At 40.3% G+C, this 24832-nt stretch overlaps 3 protein-coding genes across 3 annotated transcripts; 1 reads left to right on the plus strand and 2 right to left on the minus strand.

Moving 5' to 3' along the window:
- Nucleotides 1-455: 455 nt before the first annotated feature.
- Nucleotides 456-24819, minus strand: LOC135336456 (uncharacterized). The gene is made up of 16 exons (XM_064532257.1): nt 24734-24819; nt 24487-24535; nt 24052-24105; nt 23742-23864; nt 23350-23466; nt 22765-23009; nt 11276-11472; nt 10685-10847; nt 9220-9351; nt 8457-8591; nt 5873-5976; nt 5533-5670; nt 5063-5284; nt 4411-4545; nt 3954-4114; nt 456-741 (listed from the first exon to the last, which is right to left on the minus strand). Exons 1-16 carry the CDS (start codon nt 24770-24772, stop codon nt 572-574), a joined length of 2184 nt encoding a protein of 727 aa, XP_064388327.1. The 5' UTR covers nt 24773-24819; the 3' UTR covers nt 456-571.
- On the minus strand, nt 5985-8449 carry LOC135336605 (uncharacterized). The gene is made up of 3 exons (XM_064532471.1): nt 6921-8449; nt 6647-6808; nt 5985-6302 (listed from the first exon to the last, which is right to left on the minus strand). The coding sequence occupies exons 1-3, from the start codon at nt 7266-7268 to the stop codon at nt 6204-6206; spliced, it is 609 nt and encodes a 202-aa protein (XP_064388541.1). The 5' UTR covers nt 7269-8449; the 3' UTR covers nt 5985-6203.
- Nucleotides 19365-20654, plus strand: LOC135336566 (uncharacterized). Its single transcript, XM_064532421.1, has one exon. It carries the CDS (start codon nt 19457-19459, stop codon nt 20492-20494), a length of 1038 nt encoding a protein of 345 aa, XP_064388491.1. The 5' UTR covers nt 19365-19456; the 3' UTR covers nt 20495-20654.
- Nucleotides 24820-24832: the final 13 nt, after the last annotated feature.

Below are 24832 nucleotides of genomic sequence, written 5' to 3' on the forward strand. Positions count from 1 at the left end.
GCATGTGTTTATCATTAAAAACACATTACATCATCTTCAACAGAGTGCAAACCTCGCTACGCATGCGCACACAGTGATTGTTCTCTTGGCTCTGATCTGGACCTAATAATCTCACATAAGAAAGCTAGATCTATATGCATTCAATCTGTATAATGGTCGACACACAGGAAAGCTAGATTTAAGTTCGACCGTCCAGGCTCCGGTTTAGCCACTCCTGGCTGTTGCTGAGGTTTAAGACTGTGAGTCGACGTCCCTCAGCATCTGCCAAGACTCCACACCAAGTATCAAAGCCTACATGTTCACCAAAAGTCCAGGTAGAACTCCTTTTGCCTCGACGTCAACCACCACCGCCGCCACCACCGCCATGGAAAATCTCGATAGGGACCCGAACATAACCTCGCTTCGCTCAGAATTATCGTTATGCCTACCACGCATGCGCGCACTTCATTGCTTGCTCTGGTCTAGGTACTGTATAATCTCATGTACATGCATGTAACAGACTGGACATTGCAATAGCATAACAAATAAGAGTGGCATAGTACAAGCTATAAGTGGTGATATAGCTAATCTGTCAAAATTCATCAATCAGTAAGCTTTTTTCTCCAGGACTGTCGACTAGCGAGATAGTGCTGGATGAGTGTGAGTGGTTGAGCCGTAAAAAGGCAGAGGGGACTAAAGGAGGCGTGTCTCCATCAGACATCTCTGCACATGCCCTCCACGGACCAACATCCTCACTTAAGCCTGCAGAAGGATAGATATGTCATGCATAGTAAAACTATACATGTACCTGATCGAAAATAGAAGCCATGCAATACTGTACGTGTACATGTACCATGCAGGGCTTCATAGAGGGGGGGCACAGGGGGGCGCTCGCCCCCCCTGACAATTGTATTGAAAATATAGGCCATAACGCACTGTGTTACAGCTGGTGACACACCAACCAAACAAAGAGCGTTGCCTTAATATTCATAACAACAATAGAGTTCTTTAAGATTAATTAAACTGCTATTCTTCTACTCTTTCTGTTCCATACGTCCATAATTTCTTCTTCTAAGTTACTATCTGTAAGTACAGGGGGTACGTGATTCAAGAGCGATTTTCATTAAGTGAGAAAGGTTTGTGTCGCTTAGGCTATATGGCTTTTACCTAGTATTCAGCCCAGGCAATTGCATTTTTATTACATTCCATAATACTATATTAGTACTTAATAACAATACCCCTAATCGCCTCGCCCCCCCCCCCTATTTTTCTGAAAATGTTGATTTGCCCCCCTGTCAATTTGTTCTGTATGAAGGCCTGTGTACACTATAATACAGTGACGGAAATTCTAGGAATGTATCATGTACACATTAGGTGCATCTTCAATAGAACCCATAATTTACCGCAGGATTTTGGGACTATATTCTCAATGTAAATAGACTTTACTAGGTATCTTAAGATGCAACTGCCCAGTGATGAGGGAAATTCTAGGAATGATAACATGTATATAATTTAAACAAAGCATAAGCCATAATTAACCATGCACAGGACTTCGGGGCCATTCTCAACGTAAATAGACTTAAGTTTACTATGGTATCTTAAGGTATAAATTGTGTGCATCTTTAATAACAACTATTATCACTCTATTATACAGATACAGCATGCTCTTTGACTCAAATTGTTCCAGCATTTAATCAGATGAACAAGCTGAGTATATTTGCAAGATCCTTAGCTACTGCAGCTATGCCAACCTTCAGAAGTGCTACTGCAAGAGATGCTGCTTCTATTACTAGGATGGCCATTCAAGAAGGCTGGCACGTTGGACCGTATGATTTCCCTACATTTTTCGAATTTGATCCAAAGAACTACTATATTGGAGAGGTTGATGGAAAGTATGCATGTCAAATTGGTGGGATTGAGTTCCCTAAACACCACTATCACGGAGGTGGTATGATTGTTGCTGAGGAATTTCGAGGGATGAGCTATAGCACAGCATGTGTTAAGTATGGCCTGAGCCTCGTTGATAAGAGATACACAATTGGAACAGACATCAGTTTGACTGCACTAGCACAATTCGAGTTTTTTGGATTTAAAAAATTCTGGAACACATAATTATGTTGTAATGTTAGATATCGAGAAAATCACTAAATCTGGCGTAGACGAGAACACTTCAATCTTTGTTATGCCGATCCAGAATGTAGATCTCGACAAACTACTGCAGTATGACCACAGAGTGTTTGGTACGCCACGAGACAAGCTAATGACAAGATGGATCAACACTCCGGGAAGCTTTGGATGGGCAGCAATCGATCACAGCAATAACATAACCGGCTACATTGTTCTGAAACAAGTCATTCGAGGAGGGGGAACAGAAATCGGCCTAGCTATGGCCCCTTTGTTTGCTAACGACAAGGATACTGCTAAGATACTAATAAAGACAGCAGGCCAAGAGTGTCTAGCTAATCCAGCCATCCCAAAGACAAAGCTGGAGTTGTTTCATCCGGCGGGGGATATTTGTGGAGAGGGTGCTGCAGAGCTGATGGATGAGCTGGGAGCTGAGATGACTCATATCGCTCACAGGGTTTACACCAACGGGATACCAGAAGGAAGACAAACAAGAATGATCTACGGTATTACATCACCGACCTGTGACTAACAAAAACTTTTGCAATGTGACAGTATATATACGTATATCGTATCCATGCATGTACATGCATTTATAACTGTATAGTGGCTGCTATTATTTTTGAGACTTAAATTTAGACACTCGTGTAATGATGTATATATATTATATAGGTCTATACGTTAACTTGCTCACGCATGCAGTTCCATTATAATTCTTGTTCGGTATACCGTATATGCTTGATCAGAGGCCGCTCTTGTATAAAGGCCGCACTCAAATAGTAGCCTCAGTGAACTCTGACTCTAACATTTCTGAACGTGGCAGACAAAAAAATTATTAATACTATAGCAGCTAGCTAGCTACATGTACATAGTTACTAGGTACAGGTAGCAGCTTGTTAGTGCTTCTCAAAGACTTTCTCAGGGCAGAGTTCAGGTGAAAAGAACTTTTTGTTGGCAAACTAAAGGTTGTTGAATTACCTAGAGCTAATGAACGCCGCTCTTGAACAGTGGCCTGTCTTGAATTGTAGCCTCCTCTTCCAGCAAAATGAAACATTTAGTAGCCGCGGCTCCTGATCAAGCATATACAGTATATATACTAATGACAGCATTGCCTATAAAGGGAAGTGCATACACATACATGTACGCAATACTAACAATTTAAAGCAACATGTTGTATTTATGCTGAACCCATGCGGCAGTATATATACATGCATGTGCATGATGGGGATCAAATAACTCTCAAACTGATTCCATACATGTACACGCATGCACTTAAAGGGCTTTGGTTCAGTCAATATAATGTGTATATATAATATAGGACATGCACCCATAATTATATCTCCTCTTAATATACCCCTGCATGCAAGAAAAAAGGCCAACAACCATGCATGCATGCAAGGATAAGTAAAACTTTGTTCCCAAATTAGTGTATATATATGTTATATAGAGGAGTACCATGGCAGGGTGTCATAATTATAATTATATGCAGAGGGGGAGGGGGGTATCCCACCTGGCTCAAATTCTCCTCCCTAAGGTTTCCATTCTATAGCTGGCGATGTTACATACTAACAGGGCATTAATTTAGCTCTAGTTTAAAATTCGGTATGGCACCAGAGTACTATAATACCCATGCATCAAACGCATTATAGGAATACAAAACAAATGAATATACAATATTCACTTTACAGCTAGCTAGCTAAACTTCAACATTGGCCATACAATGTAGATTGTATACATGAGCATCAACGGGCCACGCCTATATGATTAAGCACATGCATGTGCACTATCACACACGCAATAAATCGGCCTGGAATTGAGGCTACAGCACATGCATGCAACTGCACACTCACTATTCCCTTTAGTGACACTTCTGTTGTGAGTACTGTCAACCGTGTGTGAGGTGTGAGGGGGTTGATAGCCCACAAGGCTAGACACAGTGGCCCCGTCCTTCCATAGATCACCAATACTCACCACTGGCACTGGGGGAGAGGATGGTGCCCTCGACTCAATCCTGCATGTAGTATTTTAGAATGTGCAGTATGATAATGCACTAGACCATGTGGGATACTTTTACCAGGTTTTGTTAACCATTATACCACCTATATACGAGGAAATTTTATCCCCAAAAAGACATCTGCTCGCTAAATTATGCTAAACTGAAAATGAAAAAATACACAGTTTATTTTGCTTTGTGCATGTGTAGCAATCCAAGTCCACGAGATATTTAGACCCGAAGCCATTATAGACTTGAACTGAGGCTTAATTAGAAAGAACAGAGTTCTATAAATGGAAAATAGAAGTTTGGACCTATTCAGATCCTTCATTGCCATCTGTCTGGCCATGTATCCCCTCATAGCGGACTGGATGGTCTCCACTGCATCTGATGCGTCAGACTCTTCACTACCACTGCTTTCACTCAGCTTAATGTCATGTGATCTGCGCCTGGTAATTATAAGTGGAAATAGCAGCAAGAAAACTACTTAACAAGAATAGTAAAGGAAGTACATGTACATGCATGCAATGTATTATATTAACGAGCAGAACCATAGAATGATAGAATGGAGATAGCACACATTGAAACGTAGCACTTTTATAGGGAATCATGCAAGCCTACAATATTAGCATACATGCGTGCATACCATTACGTATACTGCCCACATCCCAAATTTGGTACAGGCCATAATTTCCTGGGGTATAGCCCATAATATATATATCCTGTTTTCATGCGATTGCTAGGATATGGCCAGGGGATAACTAGGATAATTCCCTCTGATATTTCCTCTGATATTTCCCCATAATAATTTGTCGAAAACAGGCCAAAACGATCATAACACGTCATTGCCTCTCTCTATAAGGTTTCAAAAAATCATAAAATGAACCAACCGCTAAATGTATGGCCGTTCATAGCTGCTCTATTCTATAATAATACACATGCATGCATAATTTTTATAATTATCACCTAATTGGCTCATCCACTCGATCTAGTTTTGTGCCTTCCACCATTTGCCTCCTGGCCATATGCCCTCTAAGTGCACTCTGGAGATGCAGTACGGCTTGTTCCCGCTCTTCCTCAAACCGTCTTTGTTTAATGGTTGACTGTCGTCTCTTCCAGTGGTGCTGAAGAGTAGAAGCTGCCGTCAATTGCTTCTCTCGCTCAGGAGTGAATACAAGAGACTTGCGACTGCATATGTGTGCATGGGTAGACAATGTATACATGTATATATACTACACACAACACTCTAAGGACATGCACTAGCAGTATTATAGAAATTTATCTGATTTACGTACCATGCTCAAATAATCCCCTATAATTATGCTTGCATGAGTATAAAGTTAGGTGATTTTCCGGTGTATTTAGCGATGCTGCATGCGTATTTGATACAGCAGCTGAGAAAACAAATTTGATTTCTATATACATAATTATTATACCTAGCCAACTTTCTTGCATGGTCAATAGCAGTCATTTCATTCTGATGCTTTTCTCTGAGGACTTCTAACTCTTTCACAACTCCACTCTTGTTCATTTTCTCACTCTCCAAGTGCTCCTGCACTGTAGCCAGTGACTCTCTAATAGATAATTATGGGACTCTAAGTGTACAGTGTATCATGTGAAATGTTTCGTATACACATGCAGTGCATGTCGTGTGACAAAAGGAACATACAAGAAACACCCAATACAGTATAATACACGTGGTACTATAATTATATGAATGACATGCGTATTTTTTTGCATGCACTATATATAACGTATATAATTATTGTAACTCACTGAGTGCCCTCAGCCACTGTTCTGTAGTGGGTTCTATCATCCTTCAATTTCCTCACAACATTGCGAAGTTTGTCTCTCTCAGTCACCACTTCTGACATCTGAGTCTATATAGTGAGGGCGAATATACTGTAGTTAAAAAAGTGTCACGGTAATCAGTATAATTATTACACTCAATTGTAATGTTAATGACCATTGAAGTTTTGACCATGGCATGCAATTGAATAGTAACACGATCACATCAGTAACACAGACATAAATTAACTGTTAACAATATAAAATAATATAATAATATAAGAAGAAAAAATGGTGGATTGAAAAAATAACAATTGGATCAGAGTTTCGTTTCTAGTGGGCTGATGGTGACAGGGTAATTGACGTCAGACTCGTTGCAGGCATACCACGGTAGACCAAGAACATCGTCGTCATATTCCTGCAAGAAAGAATGAAGTTAACGATACAACCTCATGACATGTATTACGTGGCATTTTGGTGCAATACATACACACATGCATGTACATGTATACATGTACCGTATATATATAGCGGGTAATTTTCAGGGGACAAAATATTCGTGGTTCAGCAATATTAAGACATTTCGTGGGTAAAATTTTCGTGGTAGCTGCTTGCACTGCGTTTAAATGAGGACAAGGCGTTTAATTACAATCACTGCATGGCATTTAATCGAGGAAACACGATACACAAATGTTCATGTACATGTATTATAATTATATAGATCATTAAGTATGTATAATTATTGCCTGCAACATTTCTTACCTCGACCCGGTCCTCAAGGTACCAATCCTCGAATGGAGTCGGAATGAAGTCCAGCATGTCACTTTGTGTCTTCATGCCAGCATCCATTGAGTAACTGTGACTGTCGGTAATAGTAGAGTTAAAGGTACTGGAGCTGGTGAGACTTGAGCAGGTTGTATCCACCTGTGTACGAGGAGCCAATAGTAAAAATATACACACATGCAAAAATACAAGCAACATCAGAATAATAATTTACTGATACACGTATAGTATATGGTGTGTGCATCAAACTCACCACACTATCTGGCAGGCGTCTAACATGAGAACACTCTGGAATACTGAATGACACACGCTTCCCTTGACAGACAGGAGTGCTACTTGAACGCTTGGCCAGTGGTGTTTCATCTACAGAGTCTTCTTCGCTTCTCTCCTGCTGAGGACTTGGTGGCGTTCCATTGACAGTGCGACCCAGAATAGAAGCAGTGTGTAGTCGGCCATCATGCCATAGTACAGAGCAGCTACTCGAGGGAAAGGAGAAGGGAAAAGCAACTCTCTCAGAGGAAACAATGACACACTCTTTGTTGTCAAGCTGAACAACATAGTGACTGGTAGCATTGGAGAGTAGAGATGTCTTGGATGCCATTTTAGAAGAGATTCCACTTTATCAGATTTGAAGGGTGATATAAGATGTTGATACTCAGGGATTGCTTTTATACATGTACATGTATGTGAAGGTCTCCTCTCACAACCTGTCATTTTAGGCGACCTTTAAGCCTAACCAATTAACACAGGAATGAAAGGAATGTTGTACTCATTCAGGGGTATACTGATGGGTGCACAATGCCTTTGAAATGTACAGGTGTTATGGTGTTGTTCATTGCATTGTAGCACCCACCACAAATCAAATATACACTCAAATAGAGCACTGAAGTGCTAACCCTCCGCTGTTTACATGAATACAATAAATGCAGTAGTAGTGGAAGCTGGCTAAGAAGCACTGAAATTAGGTATGCTGAAACTGTTTTGCATTCATGAGGCATACTAGGATCACAGCAAAGTCAGTCAGAAAAGAGCCTAGAGAGTTATGGCTCCTGCATGGTCTGGGGCTAGGGATAAGCAAAGAAGCAACAACCCTAATCACAATTCTAGCTTTCTATTTTAGTGACCCTTTTCCATTGTTCCTGGTACAGGATCACTTCAGCTGTAAATACATGCCTCACATAAAGGGTGACTGTAGCTAGAGGCCATGTAGCCAACGTTATTCGACAATGAAGCAATCAAATTCTGCCACTATTATAAAACTAATAACTTGTTGCGTGAAGGCTATCCGTACTGTAAACGCAGCACTATAGCATCTAGGTGAGCAGGCTCAGAAATTACAAAATTACAAACCAAACGACTACTCTATACCCGTGACCACCCACGCACATCGGGTCATAATTACACATACATGTATACCGTACAATGTACGTATAGTATAGTAACACGCAAATGTCAGGCTAAGTTATACATGTGCATGACTGTACATACAATGTAGTGCAGTATTTCTTAGTATATACAGGCTCTGCAAGGCTTCTTCTACCCAAACCCAATGGAAACATGCCCATAGACAAATTCCAACTGTAACAACCTTGCTATGTGGTTGTTGCAAGGTATATAGATGTAGTTACAACCTTTCAGTCATTTGTCAACCATGTGAAAACCATGTAACAAGCTTGGAAATAACCAGTGACAAAAGTTGAACAACCTCGTAACATGCTAATTATAAGCTTGAATGTACATGTATGAGGAATAATCCCGGGGTGGCTATGCTAGAGATACATACACTCACTTGCAGTGACTGTATCCTGTCAGAGGAGTCACTCTGAGCACCGGTGAGTTCCCCTATCCTTCTCTCATAGTGAGCCTTGCTGCTCTCCATCTCAGACACCATGGACTTTAGTTTGGACCCAGTCTCGGAAGCTTTCTATATCAATATGTATTAATTTGTGTACATGCACACATTGTACGGTTCAATCGTTTTGATAACACAAGTACATGTACATGTATGCCTAAAAATCCAGAAACGGTATGTTACCGTACGTATGTCTAATTCCGCACACAAGTACACTTTTCACAATATACACGTACATGTTCAATAACTAATAGTTAGACTAACTAGATACTTAGTGCCGCACATGCACAAACCTTGCCCTCGAGGCTTGACTACAATAAAACAAGTTCCTTTGCTGGACAACAAGATACTAAGTATATAAGTTGGCAGGTATACAAGTCCCATAGTATACATGTACATCCTCTGAGGCACTTTTCCCATGTACTTCCCATGTAGATCTTATCAACTAGTGTCTAAAGTACCGTATTACTAGAATGTTTTGTGAGCATCAAACATATGCGAACTTTGTGAGGGTTGATCAATCCACAAAATAAATTGCAAAACCTAAATTAGTAAGTAGTAAAATACACACAATCCTTGCCAGAACGCAATAGTTAGATCGTAAAGGGTCAATTTTTCTGTTGATTTGGCTCATTCACAAAGGTTTTTCATCAGCAAAATATTCTAGTAATACGGTATATTGTACATGTACATGTCTCACCAGTTCTAGGTCCACAATACTTGAGAGCAGTTGACTTCTCTTGTGATCCACGTATTTGTCGGCGATACTTCCCCTCAGCCCCTGCTCATTATGACTAATAACCTCGGGTCCAGCACTTCTGTCAGCTTCATACTGCGAAAGAAAGCCAGAAGCATCAGGGTGTCATACAGGGGGAAGGGGGATATCCCCCCTCTAAAATTCAAGTACAAGTGTTCATAGCTGGAAATGTTACAGGGTATTGAAATACATGACTGTAACCATTGATCCTTTTTTTAGCAAAAATTTCAAAAGCATGCCTTATATCCCCCCTCTACTTCAAAATCCTGTATGAAACCCTGAGCATGGTATACATACTGATACAGTTTCCGTTCAGCTTGCAAAGCAAGTTGAATAGATAGCACTCCTGATAGCACACAAAGGCTCGCTTCCACATGTATGGATTCCACATGTATGGGTCCCACATGTATGATTTCGTGTTTACTTTGTTTACTGTTAGAAAACACAAATGCACAAAAAACAATTGTTTTGCTGCAGCTTACTGTACTGTATGCAATTGGAAGAGAATTTTACTTTTAATTTCGCCTCCACTGCATGCACATATGTACATTACACCTCGCCACTAATCGATCTCATTGGTCAACAGCTGTTACAGTATGATTTAGTATATAAATCACAGGGCTCGAAATTACAGTCAGACACCTGACAAAATCCAGTCATTATGTGCACGTGTCCAATCATTGCATGTGTTAGTCAGACATTTTGTCGAAGCATACATGTAGAGCTAGCCAGAGATCGCTATATAGGGGTTAGCTATTCTAGCACTAGTAAGAGCCTTATCAGAGTTCTTGTAGCTCAGAACAAGAAGTGTGGACAGTGAAAATGATCAAGAATTACAAATTGCCTCGTGGCTGTACATTCAATGTAGTTAGCTAGTTGAGAGCAAGCGAGCTGTCTCTGAAGTTCTTAGTTTATTATCTCTCTCTGGCTGAATGGTCGGTCTCTCTCTTTGGCTGGTGGGTCTTTCTCTACAAAGTTTCATGATAAGCTATCAGGCCTAAGAAACTTGAACGAGTTTATTGATGGCTCAAGGAATATTCGAGAGTCCAACTTCGAAGATCATGCTGCCAGCCTCATGCACAAGAACCAATGACTTGTGTGCCTGATTTTGAATATAGAAATTGTATAGCCTAGCCAACTTTGCATGTCAGAGCAAAATTACATGTTGTCAGATCAAAACATTAATTGGACTGACATGTTGACAGTCATGCTAATATTTTTAGCGCGAGCCCTGAAATCAGCACAATTAAGCACCAAACTTTGTTTACACAATGAAATTGCAACTTCATAAACAAAATGTAGATGATCATACAATCATGGGTAGTGGACGCATATGAACAATACATATTATTATGTGCATGTAGATAATCATACATGTACATGTGTATAGTGGATAGTTAAAACACACCATTTTCAGTTTCTTGGTCAATAGAGAGTTTTTGTGCTCCATGCCCTCCACTTGAGCAGCCATCTTGACCATGGCTTTGTTGAGTGCCTTCAGTTTGATCTGAGCACCTCTCTCTGTCTGGGATGATACAATACCCTCTCTCTCAGACAACATGCTCGATAGTCTGATCACGCAGGAAAAGAAAACACATGCAATAGACCGTATGTATATATACATGCATGTAGGATTGGTTCTTATAATATATCAAATAAATTTCACTCACTCAGAGTGAATTAAAGGACGAGAATCACTTGTTGATTAAGTTAAAGTATATGTATGTACATGTACAGATTACTGTATACACAGTATATGTGTATGTAGTAGGTATAATTATTTGGTGATGTGACAAATCTAGGTGAGGATTGCCAATTTAAAAATCCGTCAATGTGATCAACCAACATGAGATATAGAGTCACTAATGTCATGCAGCATGATTGTCAAGTTACTATGCCTATTGCTTGCCAACTATACGTGATATGTGCACATGTTAATTTTGATTGATAATCGTATAAAGATAGTGCCCACATGCACAGAGCTGACATGTGCTCTTACCTGCATACTTCCCTGTAATAAGTCTCAGTCTGTATCTCCATCTCTCTGATCCTCGTTACAGACACGTCACCTTTAACAGCTGCCAACTCTCTCTCCCTTTCCCTCAGTGCCGTCTCCAGGGAATGAACTTTGACCCTGAGAGCAGTACCGGGTGATGACCCACTCTTTTTAACTAGAGAGCGAGTAGCCTCTCGCGACTGTGTGTGTGTGTGTGTGTGTGTGTGTGTGTGTGTGTGTGTGTGCAGCGTGTATGTGTGTAAACACATGATATACTGACACGAATGGACAATCATCCATCAAAACATGATCGTAATCGTACATCAGACTTGATGGTATAGGTTGCCTTATAACATACAATTCTAATTTTATACAGTGTGGGATAGCCTTATCATGCACTCCAAGGTATAGTAGAGGAAGCCAACATGCAATACCACATTTCAGTGTACTGGGAAGCTACCAATTTCTTGGAATAATAGGGCATATTGCATGGTGTGTACATGTACTATAAGGTATGTGTGCATGTCACCACACAACTGTGGCAATGAAGACTACCATAAGAATTACTCCAAACTGATGCGAGAATTCCAACACAGTGAAGTTTTGTCCATGCAGTATATGGTATTCTAGCAAATGAATTACTCGATCCTCTTTTGAGCTGTGAAGCAAGTGGAAACTTGTGAAGTGAAGATAGCAATAGTTTAATGTACCATGTAGCACGCTTCATTTTGGAAATGACATTTAATGCTAAAACGTAACACAGAAAAAATCTATGATAGTTATATAGCGCTGTTGTAATAAATTTGTAATAGTGTAACAGTGAGAGGAAGCTAACAGTGTCATGCATAGTCAGTGTATACTGGTATAGCTACCGTATAGCGGGTAATTTTCGGGGGACAAAATATTCGTGGTTCAGCAATATTGAGACATTTCGTGGATAATATTTTTGTGGTTGCTGCTTGGATTGCAGGTAAAGGTAGGCAAGGTCGCTTCATTCGTGGGTAAAATATTCGTGGTCAGACCTCCAACCACGAAAACCACGAATATTTTGCCCCACGAAAATTACCAGCTATATGGTATCTAAACCCATTTCTTGGAATGGTTAGCATAGTCCATGTACCAGTATATATAGCTATAATATTTAATTATAGGAAGTATCACTGCCACTATTATTATGGCCAGGTAACAAGACTACACCACAATCAAAAATGGAAATGATAAAAATTAATGATAATGGACATTCTAGGAATGATACCTGTGCATATCTAGAAATTTCTTGGAATATTTGTATAGTGATCATGCATGTCTGTATATATAAAGGCGCTGTCACCCTGCTACATGAAGATATATTATACCCACTCTTCGACTCAGATTATCTTGGCATTATAAGATGAGTTTCGTTAACAAGCTGAGCGCATTCGCAAGATCTTTTGCCACTACAGTTAAGCCAGTTTACCGTGGTGCTACTACAGTTAAGCCTGTCTACAGAAGTGCTAATGCAAAAGATGCCGCTTCTATTACTAGGATGGCCATTCAAGAAGGTTGGCACGTTGGACCGTACGATTTCCCTACATTTTTCGAGTTTGATCCAAAGAGCTATCATAATTATTGGAGAGGTTAATGGACAGCATGCATGTCAAGTTGGAGTGATTGAATTCCCTAAACACCACTATCACGCAGGTGGTTTGATTGTTGCTGAGGAGTTTCGACAGATGAGATATAGCACAGATTGTGTTAAACACGGCGTCGATTTAACTGATAATTAAGAGATACACAATTGGAGCAGACATCAACATGACTGCACTAGCACAATTTCAGTTTTTTGGATGTGAAAAATTCTGGGACACGTACGTTGCAATGTTTGATCTTGAGAAAATAGCTAATGTTGGCGTAGATCAGAAATCTTCAAGTTTTGCTATGCCAATTCAGGATGTAGATCTCGACAAGCTACTGAAGTATGACCACAGAGTGTTTGGTACGCCACGAGACAAGCTAATGACAAGATGGATCAACACTCCGGGAAGCTTTGGATGGGCAGCAATTGATCACAGCAACAACATAACTGGCTACATTGTTCTGAAACAAGTCATTCGAGGAGGGGGAACAGAAATCGGCCTAGCGATAGCCCCTTTGTTTGCTAACGATAAGGATACCGCTAAGATACTAATAAAGACAGCAGGCCAAGAGTGTCTAAGCTAATCCAGCCATTCCAAAGACAAAACTGGAGTTGTTTCATCCGGCAGGGGATATTTGTGGAGAGAGTGCTGCAGAGCTGGTGGATGAGCTGGGAGCTGAGATGACTCATATCGCTCACAGGGTCTATTTGGTGTTTTTTCACACAAATCAAGCTGAATAAAAGAAAACTCGGCACTAACATAGCTATCAGTAGTGCTGGGTGTATGTGTGCATGATGCCTGATTGCTTTGAATTTCTCTTTTAGGCCCCCTACGAGAAAAATAAGCAGATATAGTGATCATTGTGTACTTTCTTGAGCGCAACTCGCCTCCAACCAGAGGGTGTGACGTCACACACTGCATTTACCTAGCATCACGTGGGGCGTTGCCTATCCGTTTATCTATGCTTGAACAGAACTTGCACATGCGTTACTTATAACTGAAGTGATCCTGTACCAGGAACAATGGAACAGGGTCACTACAGTAGAAAGCTGTATATACCAGGAACAATGGAACAGGGTCACTAAAGTAGAAAGCTTGAATTATAGCTCCTGCTGCTTTTAGCCGACTGGGAATCCTACTCCATGCTAGCCTCGATCCCAGGCCGCACTTCCCACTAGGGAAGTGGGCCTGGTATCGACTGCTTGCGCATGCGCTAATATCCCCCCGGTATCTGGGGGCTTTGGATAACATCGTTTATGCTCAGTAAAACTATGACATCACAACGAAAGGAAGTGGATTGAAGGAAGTAGATAGAAAGTTCGATTGAAAGTTTCTAGCCCATCGGATAGCATTCTCTGATAGCTACCCTTAGCCTGCTATGTTAACAAAAGACTCACAGCCTGCAACAGTGTGGATGACGATCGTCTGAAAGGAGTGACGGCTGATAAGAGCCTATATGGACAGGCCACGCCCATTTAACACTAACTTTGGTGAAAGTCTACTATAGTACTGCTACTGATTCTATCAGAAGAAAATAGCAGTACAACAAACCTACACAGCTCTGTCTCTAGCTAGCTAGCTATATAGCTCTGTGTATGACTTTTAGGATATTTTCTCTGATGTATCCAGTATTATAGGAATATTTACGGGGGAAAAAAATCCAATAATTTGGCGCATGCGCAAGCAGTCGATAGCAGGCCTTCTTTCAAAGGCCGGTGAAGGAGGCTAACTCCATGCAGGACCTGGAGCCATACTTCTCTGAGACTCCAGGCTTCTTTGCTGTGATCCTAATCCACAGTACATATATCTATAGACTATAGTACCACTACCTGTTCTCAAATGTTTCAGCATGCCTCCATTCTTTATTGCTCCTGAGTTGCTGTGCAAGTCATACATGATAACAACATCACTATAATTATGCACTGCATTATATCACTCTTCTGGTTTCTTTATAATAATGTCACCAGCCGAGGGTTTGCACTTTAGTGCTCAAGTTGTACAAGTTTGTTGGATCTATTCTAGAACTGACATCAAGCGTTCAAGATGACACTGTTTCCCTCTGAACACCAGAACACATGGTACTTCCAGCCCTTTTCCTCTTGACAGTTGTGGCAGAGTGTCTTCTTTCTCATCATTCCTGGAGGCTGTACATCGATCATCCAGCCCATGGACAAATGTATAAACAAGACCTACATGAGACAAGAATGGGGAGGAGTGGATCAAGCAGGACAGACCCGTACCCACCACTAAATCTGGGAATCTTGACTGGGTGTCAAGAGCCTGGGCATCCAGCGATCACAGTGCATTTCTTTTTAGTCTGTGGATTGGCTAATGCTCTGGATGAAACAGAGGATAATAAAGTTTCAGATGACATCCCTCACATCTGAGGAAGACCAAGTAAACCAGGACCCCTCAGACTCAGATGTAGACAGCATGGGGGATCCCTTCTCTGATGAAGACTCTGAAGATCAAGATGAGGAAGACTGAGCTCACAAATTATTATGCTATTGCTTTTTATCTTGCATACCGTATTTACTTGATTAAATGCCCTCCTTGTAAAAGCTCTGTCTTTGTCAATAAACGCCCATCTTGAATAATCGCCCATGTATGGGGCGTGGCACTGTGGGTGGAGCTGAAATAGCACGTGGAACCAGTTACAAGCGTGGCAGCATAGAATAAAAATACTTTTTTACGATGCATCGATGGCAGAGAGAGAGACACCGACACAGAGGGCACTCCTATGACTTAAATTTAAGCTGAGAAATAGAGATTTAAGCTGAGACAGCAGCCCAAGAAGAGCACAATAACTGCTGCTGTGCAAGAGTTTTGGAGGAGACATAACAATAAACGCCCTCCTGGATTAAACGCCCCCTCTAAAGACTTCGTTAATCAAGTAAATACACATGTATTCTGTTATCTGTATGTGTTGTTGATTTACTGACAGTGTTAATTAAGTTTGGTGGGCGTTAATTGAATTAGGTGGGCGCTTACACGGTTCAGTAGCCATAATCAAATATCCGCCCACCCCTTGTTTAGCCTAAATGTAGCTATCAAAACATATGGACGGTTCGCCGGTTAAGTACGGTATACATGTTATATAATAATTATATAGAAGCATGCAACTTATATACATGCATGCAGTAGTATACTAGCTGCACGTTAAAGATTTTTGTTCAACCTAAATTCATATACCTTAAGGTGACATATTTTCGCGAGTATAAATTCTGCTATTTCCGCGAACGAGAGTAAAATCGCAAAAATGTGTAGTCGCAGATAATTAGAAAATACAATGAATCTCATTAAACTCACTTGCGAGTAATTAAAAACGCTATATTATGATTCACCACTTGAGCAGGATTTAGCAGAATTTAATACCAGTAAAATGAGCTAAACAGTGACATCGCAAATAAATGTATCTGTCACCAAGGCAATAATTTGTACTTCCTGTATTAGAGTCAAATAAATGTATCTGTCACCAAGGCAATAATTTGTACTTCCTGTATTAGAGTTAGAGTACGCAATTCCAATAGAATGTACACAAAAAGCATTCTTCCAGACCTACGTCACAGATACTTAAATTTAATACCAGCAAAATGAGCTAAACAGTGATATCGCAAACAAATTTATCTATCACCAAGGAAATAATCTGTACTTCCTGTATTAGAGTTAGAGTACGCAACTCAAATAGACTGTACACAAAAAGCATTCCTCCAGCCCTACCTAGTCACAGATACTTCGCAAAGTCATAATGCAAAACGCCCCTCTGGTATTAGACAGACAATTAAATTAAATATTGTACATGAGAAATAACAAGTATCAAAGTCCAGCCATGCAGGAATGTTCAGCATTGCTAGAGTTTCTTCTTTGCAACCATGCAGGTTTTATAATTGTCCAAGGCTCATTTTGTAGAAGATTCTGTGTTCCTAGACCTATAGTCCTCGACTTCTTGGGATGCATGTCAATTCTGCTTCACCATAGCACTAGAAGCGGCTCTTTTTGCTGGGGGCTTGAGCTGTTTTGCAGCAGTGTAGAGGCGAGCTTCTTTGGCTTGGTTGTGATGCCGAGGATAGTGGAGGGCTGTTTGAGCAGCAGTTACACTGAGTAGTGGGGGGCTGTTTCTTTGCAGCAGTAGTGGGGTGGGGCTGTTTTGCAGTGGTTTCAGCGTTGGACAATTTTGTGTCAAGCCATTCGTCGGTCATACCAATCTTATACGCTGCATACGCTGGCGTCTAGAAGAGAGAAGAGATGGAGCTGTGTCTAGAGTAGTCGTTGTCATCTTTTTGTGCAGTTTATATTGTGTTACTAAGACAGTGTTATGTTGCTATGCCCTCGGGATATAAACTAGTTATAACACATGCACTCGGGATGCATGGCATATATTGGACTCACTTACGCCCTCGTGCTTAAGTGCAATATATTCCATACATCCCTTGTGCCCGTGTTATAACTATAACTTATACAACAGCATGTGGTTGTGATGTAGGGTTGAAGAAACACCTACTACGATTTTAAGTGGAGTTGTGTATACTCTTCCAAATGAACTCTTGAGACCATGCATGCACCACCTCGACAAATTCCTGAGTGACACCCAACGTTGTACGGAAACCCGATGTATACAGTATTGAATACTGCCAAGAGTTCATTAGGAAGAGTATAAGCAACTCCACTTAAAACCATAGGGGGCGTTTCTCCAACCTTACGTCGCAACCACATGCTGTTGTATAAACTGTGAAATCAAATTTGCAATGAATGACATAGTGACGATTGTGATAATTATCACTAATGGTAGGAAAGGCAATGAATAACATAGTTACTAATTTTATTCATTGCCTTTCCTGCTACAGTGCAACAACCAAAGAGAGTAGATTTTTTTTTATATTATTTTTTTTCACATTTTGTGGCATATCTTCTGAAGTAAAAGTGATATGATCTATTTGAGTGCAGGTACTGAAAGTTCAACTATTGGCGCTTCCATTGGACCACCACCTGTTACATCATATGACATCATCACTATGAAATGGCTGTCTAAAGATGTGTACCTCCGAAAATATGTTAGGAATAGAAGTAGCTTATTTGTTTGAGTTAAGATCTGAAATTTGTTGTGTATGTACCTGAGTATATTGCTCATCTTTTGAGCTTCAACGGAAGTCTGGGCTATTAGTAAGTTCTGAGAAATACTGCATTTTGTTGTTTTTTGGTGGCAAATATGTTAGGAATACAACTTTCAATTTTATGCTAGTTAAGGTCTGATTTTTGAGAAGGATGTACTACAATAGTGTAAAATTCACTTGCACTAACTTACAGGAGCTAAACAAGTATCTTCTTTGCTAGAGCGGCCCTTCTTGTCAAAAACGGTGATTTTGCTCCGTTTTGCTACTTTTGCTGACGTATGCAATGATATTCATTGATTTGTGACATCACAAATCATCTTGTTGTTATTTGCTACATCCAAAGGTCATGTGATGTCTACCTGCAAATACACAGTTGGTGCTGGTCATTCCGTGTCACAGGGGCGTGGCAATTGAGCTTACTACGTAGCCAAATCGCCCCAAAAGTCATAAAAAGCACTGTTTTTGACAAGATGGGCCGCTCTAGCAAAGAAGAGGCTAGCCTAACTCCTGTAAGTTAGTACAGATGAAAAGTACACTATTGTAGTACATGCTGCTCAAAAATCAGACCTTAACTAATATAAAATCAAAAGTTGTATTCCTAACATATTTGCCACCAAAAAACAACAAAATGCAGTATTTCTCAGAACTTACTAGTAGCCCAGACTTCCGTTGAAGCTCAAAAGATGAGCAATATACTCAGGTACATGCACAACAAATTTCAGATCTTAACTCAAACAAATAAGCTACTTCTATTCCTAACATATTTTCGGAAGTACACATCTTCAGACAGCCATTTTATACTGATGATGTCATGTGATGTAACAGGTGGTGGTCCAATGGAAGCGCCAATAGTTGAACTTTCAGTACCTGCACTCAAATAGATCATATCACTTTTACTTTAGAAGATATGCCACAAAATGTAAAAAATGTGTACCAAAAAAAAAAATCTACTCTCTTTGGTTGTTGCACTGTAGTTGCGGTTACTACAGCCAGTATCTGTGACGTAAGATTGGAGGAATGCTTTTTGTGTACAGTCTATTGGAGTTGCGTACTCTTCCTAATGAACTCTAGATACTGGGTTTTGAGGTGAATTTTTTTTTTTATTGAGTTTCAAATATAAGACACATGCATGTGCATGCAATTTCCCATGCTTTTGGCATGCGATTCACAATAGTTAGAAATGTAATCAGCTATGTAATTTATAGGCTTCTATACTGAGTCATGAATTCGCATACCTGATTCACGACTTAGTATTCGCAAACCTGATAAAAGGTATGCACCACAATCCTTTGATGCGTGAGAATGTATATAATTGCAGCGATAACTCTTAATTGGTATTGATTTTGACAATACATAGTAATGCATGAATGCATGCCTGTGTAGTTGTGTCACCTTTTACAACAGGTATAAATACTGCGTGTTCTTCAACCTAAATCTATCATAACATCAACTTAAAGATGAGTTATTTCGTCAACAAGCTGAGTATCTGTGCAAGATTATTCACTACTGCTGCTTACAGTAGTGCCACTGCAGTTAAGCGTGGTGCTACTGCAGTTAAGCCAGTTTACAGTGGTGCTACTGCAGTTAAGCCTGTCTACAGAAGTGCTAATGCAAAAGATGCCGCTTCTATTACTAGGATGGCCATTCAAGAAGGTTGGCACGTTGGACCGTATGATTTCCCTACATATTTTGAATTTGATCCAAAGAGCTATAATATTGGAGAGGTTGACGGACAGTATGCATGCCACATTGGTGTGATTGAGTTCCCTAAACACCATTATCACGGAGGCGGTGTCATGGTTGTGGACAGGTTTCGACAGACGGGGTATAGCACAGTGTGTGTTAAGCATGGCCTTAGTGTTGTTGATAAAAGATACACAGTTGGCACAGACATCAACTTGAGCACACTAGCACAATACGAGTCCCTTGGATTTGAAAAATTCTGGGACACGTACGTTGCAATGTTTGATCTCGAGAAAATAGCTAAGGTTGGCATAGATCAGAAATCTTCAAGTTTTGCTATGCCAATTCAGGATGTAGATCTCGACAAGCTACTGAAGTATGACCACAGAGTGTTTGGTACGCCACGAGACAAGCTAATGACAAGATGGATCAACACTCCGGGAAGCTTTGGATGGGCAGCAATTGATCACAGCAACAACATAACTGGCTACATTGTTCTGAAACAAGTCATTCGAGGAGGGGGAACAGAAATCGGCCTAGCTATGGCCCCTTTGTTTGCTAACGATAAGGATACTGCAAAGCTACTAATAAAGACAGCAGGCCAAGAGTGTCTAGCTAATCCAGCCATTCCAAAGACGAAGCTGGAGTTGTTTCATCCGGCGGGGGATATTTGTGGAGAGGGTGCTGCAGAGCTGATGGATGAGCTGGGAGCTGAGATGACTCATATCGCTCACAGGGTCTACACCAACGGGATACCAGAAGGAAGACAAACAAGAATGATCTATGGCATTACATCACCAAGCTGTGACTGACAGAAAAAACAATAGCGATATACATGTATATATATAATTATCGTGTATACATGCATGTGCATGCATTTATGTTTAATTGGCTGCACGTATAATATATACATGCATTTATTATTATTACTCATTGTGGTCAGAAATTAAATTATTGTACTACTATTGTAAATACAGTCCATGCCTGTGTGATATCAATTCACCAAGAATAGTTACAGTAGAGGCCAAAATTAAGATTCTGTTCTGTTTGCGTACCGTTTCTTCCTACAGACGTACCACGCTGCGGTTTCGTGGTTACATTCACAGCATGCCTTACCAATTAGCGGTTTGTGTAAGTCAACACACTATTGCAAGATTGAGTGCACATATGCACCAAAATTTTGCTGGCCTGCAACAAACAGAATCAAAACAAACGGAACAGAAACTTTAATTTGGCCTCTACTCACTGTACGTCGGGAATCGCATCTTGTGCAACTTTGCAAAAGCATGACCTTATATGCAAAACCGCTACTGTAGGTAGGTGATAATCATCTGCGGGCGAGTGTTAATTGAGATGACGGTGCACTTTTACCAACGCGTAGGTCAATAAAAGTGAAAAGCTACAGCTAGCTAGTTAGCTGTAGGCCTGGTAGTCTTCTACATGTTAACCCATGCAGTAAGACTCCTACTGCAAAAACAAAATGCCTATATACAGTCATGAATTCACATACCTGATTCATGACTCAGCTGATAAAAGGTATTATAATACCACAATCCTTTGATGCAGCGATAACATCATTCTCTGGTACTAAAACAATGATTAATGACAATGGATAGTAATCATGCCCATGCATGCCTGTGTAACTATGAGTTGTGTCACACCACAAACAAGAATGATCTACGGCATTACTAACAAGTAAGCAAAACTATCGAGAACAAAACATTATTTTGCAAATCCACAAATTAAAATTCATGACTAGAAGCCTATAGAAACTCTTACTATAATTGCACTTCATTGATTTGCACTTATAATAATTGCACTTCATTGATCCTTGAGCAGCTGTAGCAGTCTACACAGACAGACACACAAACACACAGACACACAAACACACTACCGTATACCTCGCTTGCGCTGCGCACCGAGGCATAAAAATGGGTTAAAAAAGCGTGGGCTGTATGTAGCTATAGCCCATACTTTATAAAATGGAGAATTTGAGCCCGAAATAAATCACTGAGATACATGTACCTGACTGAGATCTAAGCACACCATAATTACTGTAGCGCATGTAAACATTAAAAAGCATCAAACGGACGTTCGCAACACAAGTTATGGACAATCAAAGATTAGATAGATACATACATGTACATGTACATTGTTTACATTAGTGCTGGCTGTGGCATATCGAACTCACTTATCTATACGAAGCCATGTACGTACACAGTGTATGTACACAGTGTATGTACACAGTGTATGTACACAGTGTATGTACACAGTGTATGTACACAGTGTATGTACACAGTGTATGTACACAGTGTATGTACATGTACACGCCAATAAACTTAGCACCTACATGTACATGTACATGCATGTACACTATTGACAAAATGGGCTGCATCTGTATTCTCAATTAACCATCAATGGTTAAAAGTGGTACAGTGGATTGCAGTGCACTTGCAACAGGAAATTGCCAAACAGCAAAACCACCAGATATGAATTTCATTACCAATAATAATTCTAAAGCTCAGCTTGCACTTTTATTACAACGATTTTTTTAGCAGAATCTCATTGAACATCTACTTATTCCTAAACGTATTATTATATAGGTATGAGCAAATTGAATCTACAAGCTGGGGGGAATTAAAGCCCCAAAAAGGTGTTCGAACAGTCATACATCTCCCTGCGATTATATAGATATTCTCAGGGCACTCCTATTAGTCTAGATACCTACAGAATGGATACTTTATTATAGCATTCTTGAAAATTCTATAGTAGTCTATGAACATAGAGAAATGCATTCAAGATAATGCTTGACTGACTGTATATACAGTGTACAAATGTCATGCATGTAAATTACGTTCTTTGTGGGGAGAGGGAGCATGCTAGAGAAAAATTGGTTGTTATTTCAATTGGCTCTATGTTTTCTACCCGTAATAAATAAAGTGCCAAGTTATTAAAGTACTCTTGGAAAAATTCAAAGTAAACTCCAAACTGATAATGATATTCATAATAATTTATCTGATTGCGGTTTTGCTGTTTCTGTTGAAGTGCAATGCAATCCACTGTACAAACACCCCTCGCTTACCGGGACATGTCCTGCTGTCAATAGGTCTTGAATCTCCTTGTCCTTCTTAGCCACCAGTGCTTGAGTTTTGCTCAAAATAGCCTTTGCTAAATCTCTCTCTTTCATTACAGAGTTGATGAGTTGCCTAAGTCTCACTGTTTCGTCTCGTAGGGCTATGATATCCAGATCCCCTGAGCTGGAGAACATCGGCCCTCCATTGGAGATTGATTCGTGCTTTGTCTTCTCTCTCTTGACAGAGTGGCTACCTGTGTGGAAAGAAGGGAAGGAAACCACGTAATCATGTACACTATACTGCTATGTGCACTACAAATACACGTAGCAGTGACGAATAATAATTTCATGAAGATGAAAAAAGTGTTCACAAAGCCAAGGGCATAAATTTGTAACTGCCTGCAGTCTTCAAACTCTGACTCTAACTCAATCAGTATGAATCATCCAGTTCCTTCTGCTAGGGAAAACCTTCTTAGACTAACTGATACATATAGTTAGAACTTCATGTACACCCTAACATCACAGGCAGTTACAAATTCAACTCTTGCTAACATGTATATTTATATACAATATATGGTCCACACAACCACTCACTAGAGTAGCTGTGAGTCCTCTTTCTCTTTGAGGGGGTAGCCCCCGTCAGGACAGCCGAGAAACCCCCTGTCATCATGAGGGACTGGAGGAACGAGGAGCCGGAGGGGTGAGGTACACCTACAGGCACGGGAGAGGGTACTGTGATGAACAATGGAGGACCACCAGGACAGGAGATACAAAATGTACACCATCACAGCCACTAGCAGGTACACGTACACTGTAAGGCTTATTAGAAAAGATGAATCTCATTAAGGGGATTGAAATTCCAGCTGATTATACAGGCCTGAGGGTATTTTAAATGTTTGAAGAGGTACAATTTTGATGCAAGATGTATACAACAACATAATGGTTGTTTATCTTACATGTATACAAGATGTGCTACAGTAACGAACGTTTTGGTGGTTTTGAGCTGTTTCGTCGAGACTGTGATCCCATTGAGCTCTCATTAGCTGACGATCTTCTCTGCCTCTTCTTGTTAGGATAAGGTGTACTGGTGGCAAGGGAGCCCGACCTCACTGTAACGAACGTGTATTTGAAATGAAGCTTTACATACATGTACTGTACATGTAAAACAAATTATTTTAAGTGAAGGTGTAAGGTTAAAAAATTATAAACACAGTGCTACGAAGCCGAATGTACAGTATAGATTTTGGGGCCTTTGCTATTTTTATGGATAACCTATCAAGATGTTCGATATCATACCGACTTTCCCTGATGATTTCGTGTGGAATCGTTGTGCTGATGGCTTGGGTCTATCTGTGCATGGTTGCAGGTACAGTTATATTAACAAAAAAATGACCAAGAGAACTTTAGGTTATAAAGCATTATTAAGGATCCCCCAAAACAAGCATAGCATGACTTTATTGTTAATTTGTTTGCCTCTAGTGTAAAGTAAAATGGTCTGGGGAAGAGGCTAACCTACTTGCCTAGGAAGGTTTGCTTTAAGCTGTATTATTCACCAGTGTTTAGCACTTCCTTCCAGATTGCTGTACAATTGTAGGGCAACCACTTTGCCCATAATTGTAGCACCATAAAATATTTGTTTACGTGTAACCAACGGTAACACGTTCAGAAGGGGTAAATGTGTGTGTGTGTGTGTGTGTGTGTGTGTGTGCATAGTTTATGTATCTGTGTTACCTGGTGGCCTAGGATGGTGGACACTGCTCGTGGCCGATATGCTGCTCACCTGCAATAAATGGTAACCAAGGGGGTGAACGTGTGTATGGCTTCATGGTAACCCACAGCTATATAACCACGCCCACATAAACACATACATGTAGATGTACATGCAAATAAACATAGGTGCAGATCTACATGCATGCTATAAGTGCTATATAAAAGCACAGTAATTAATTGCAGGGAAAATACAATATTAAGCGCTTACGAAAGAGACACTCGATAAATCATCGCATTCTCCCTCCATTTTCTTGAACTTTCATTGACCTTCGCACGTGAGGTTGACGAGCTCCATTTAGAAACTAAC

This window comes from Halichondria panicea, chromosome 5 (assembly GCF_963675165.1).
Source record: "Halichondria panicea chromosome 5, odHalPani1.1, whole genome shotgun sequence".
Classification (NCBI taxonomy): Eukaryota; Metazoa; Porifera; class Demospongiae; order Suberitida; family Halichondriidae; genus Halichondria; species Halichondria panicea.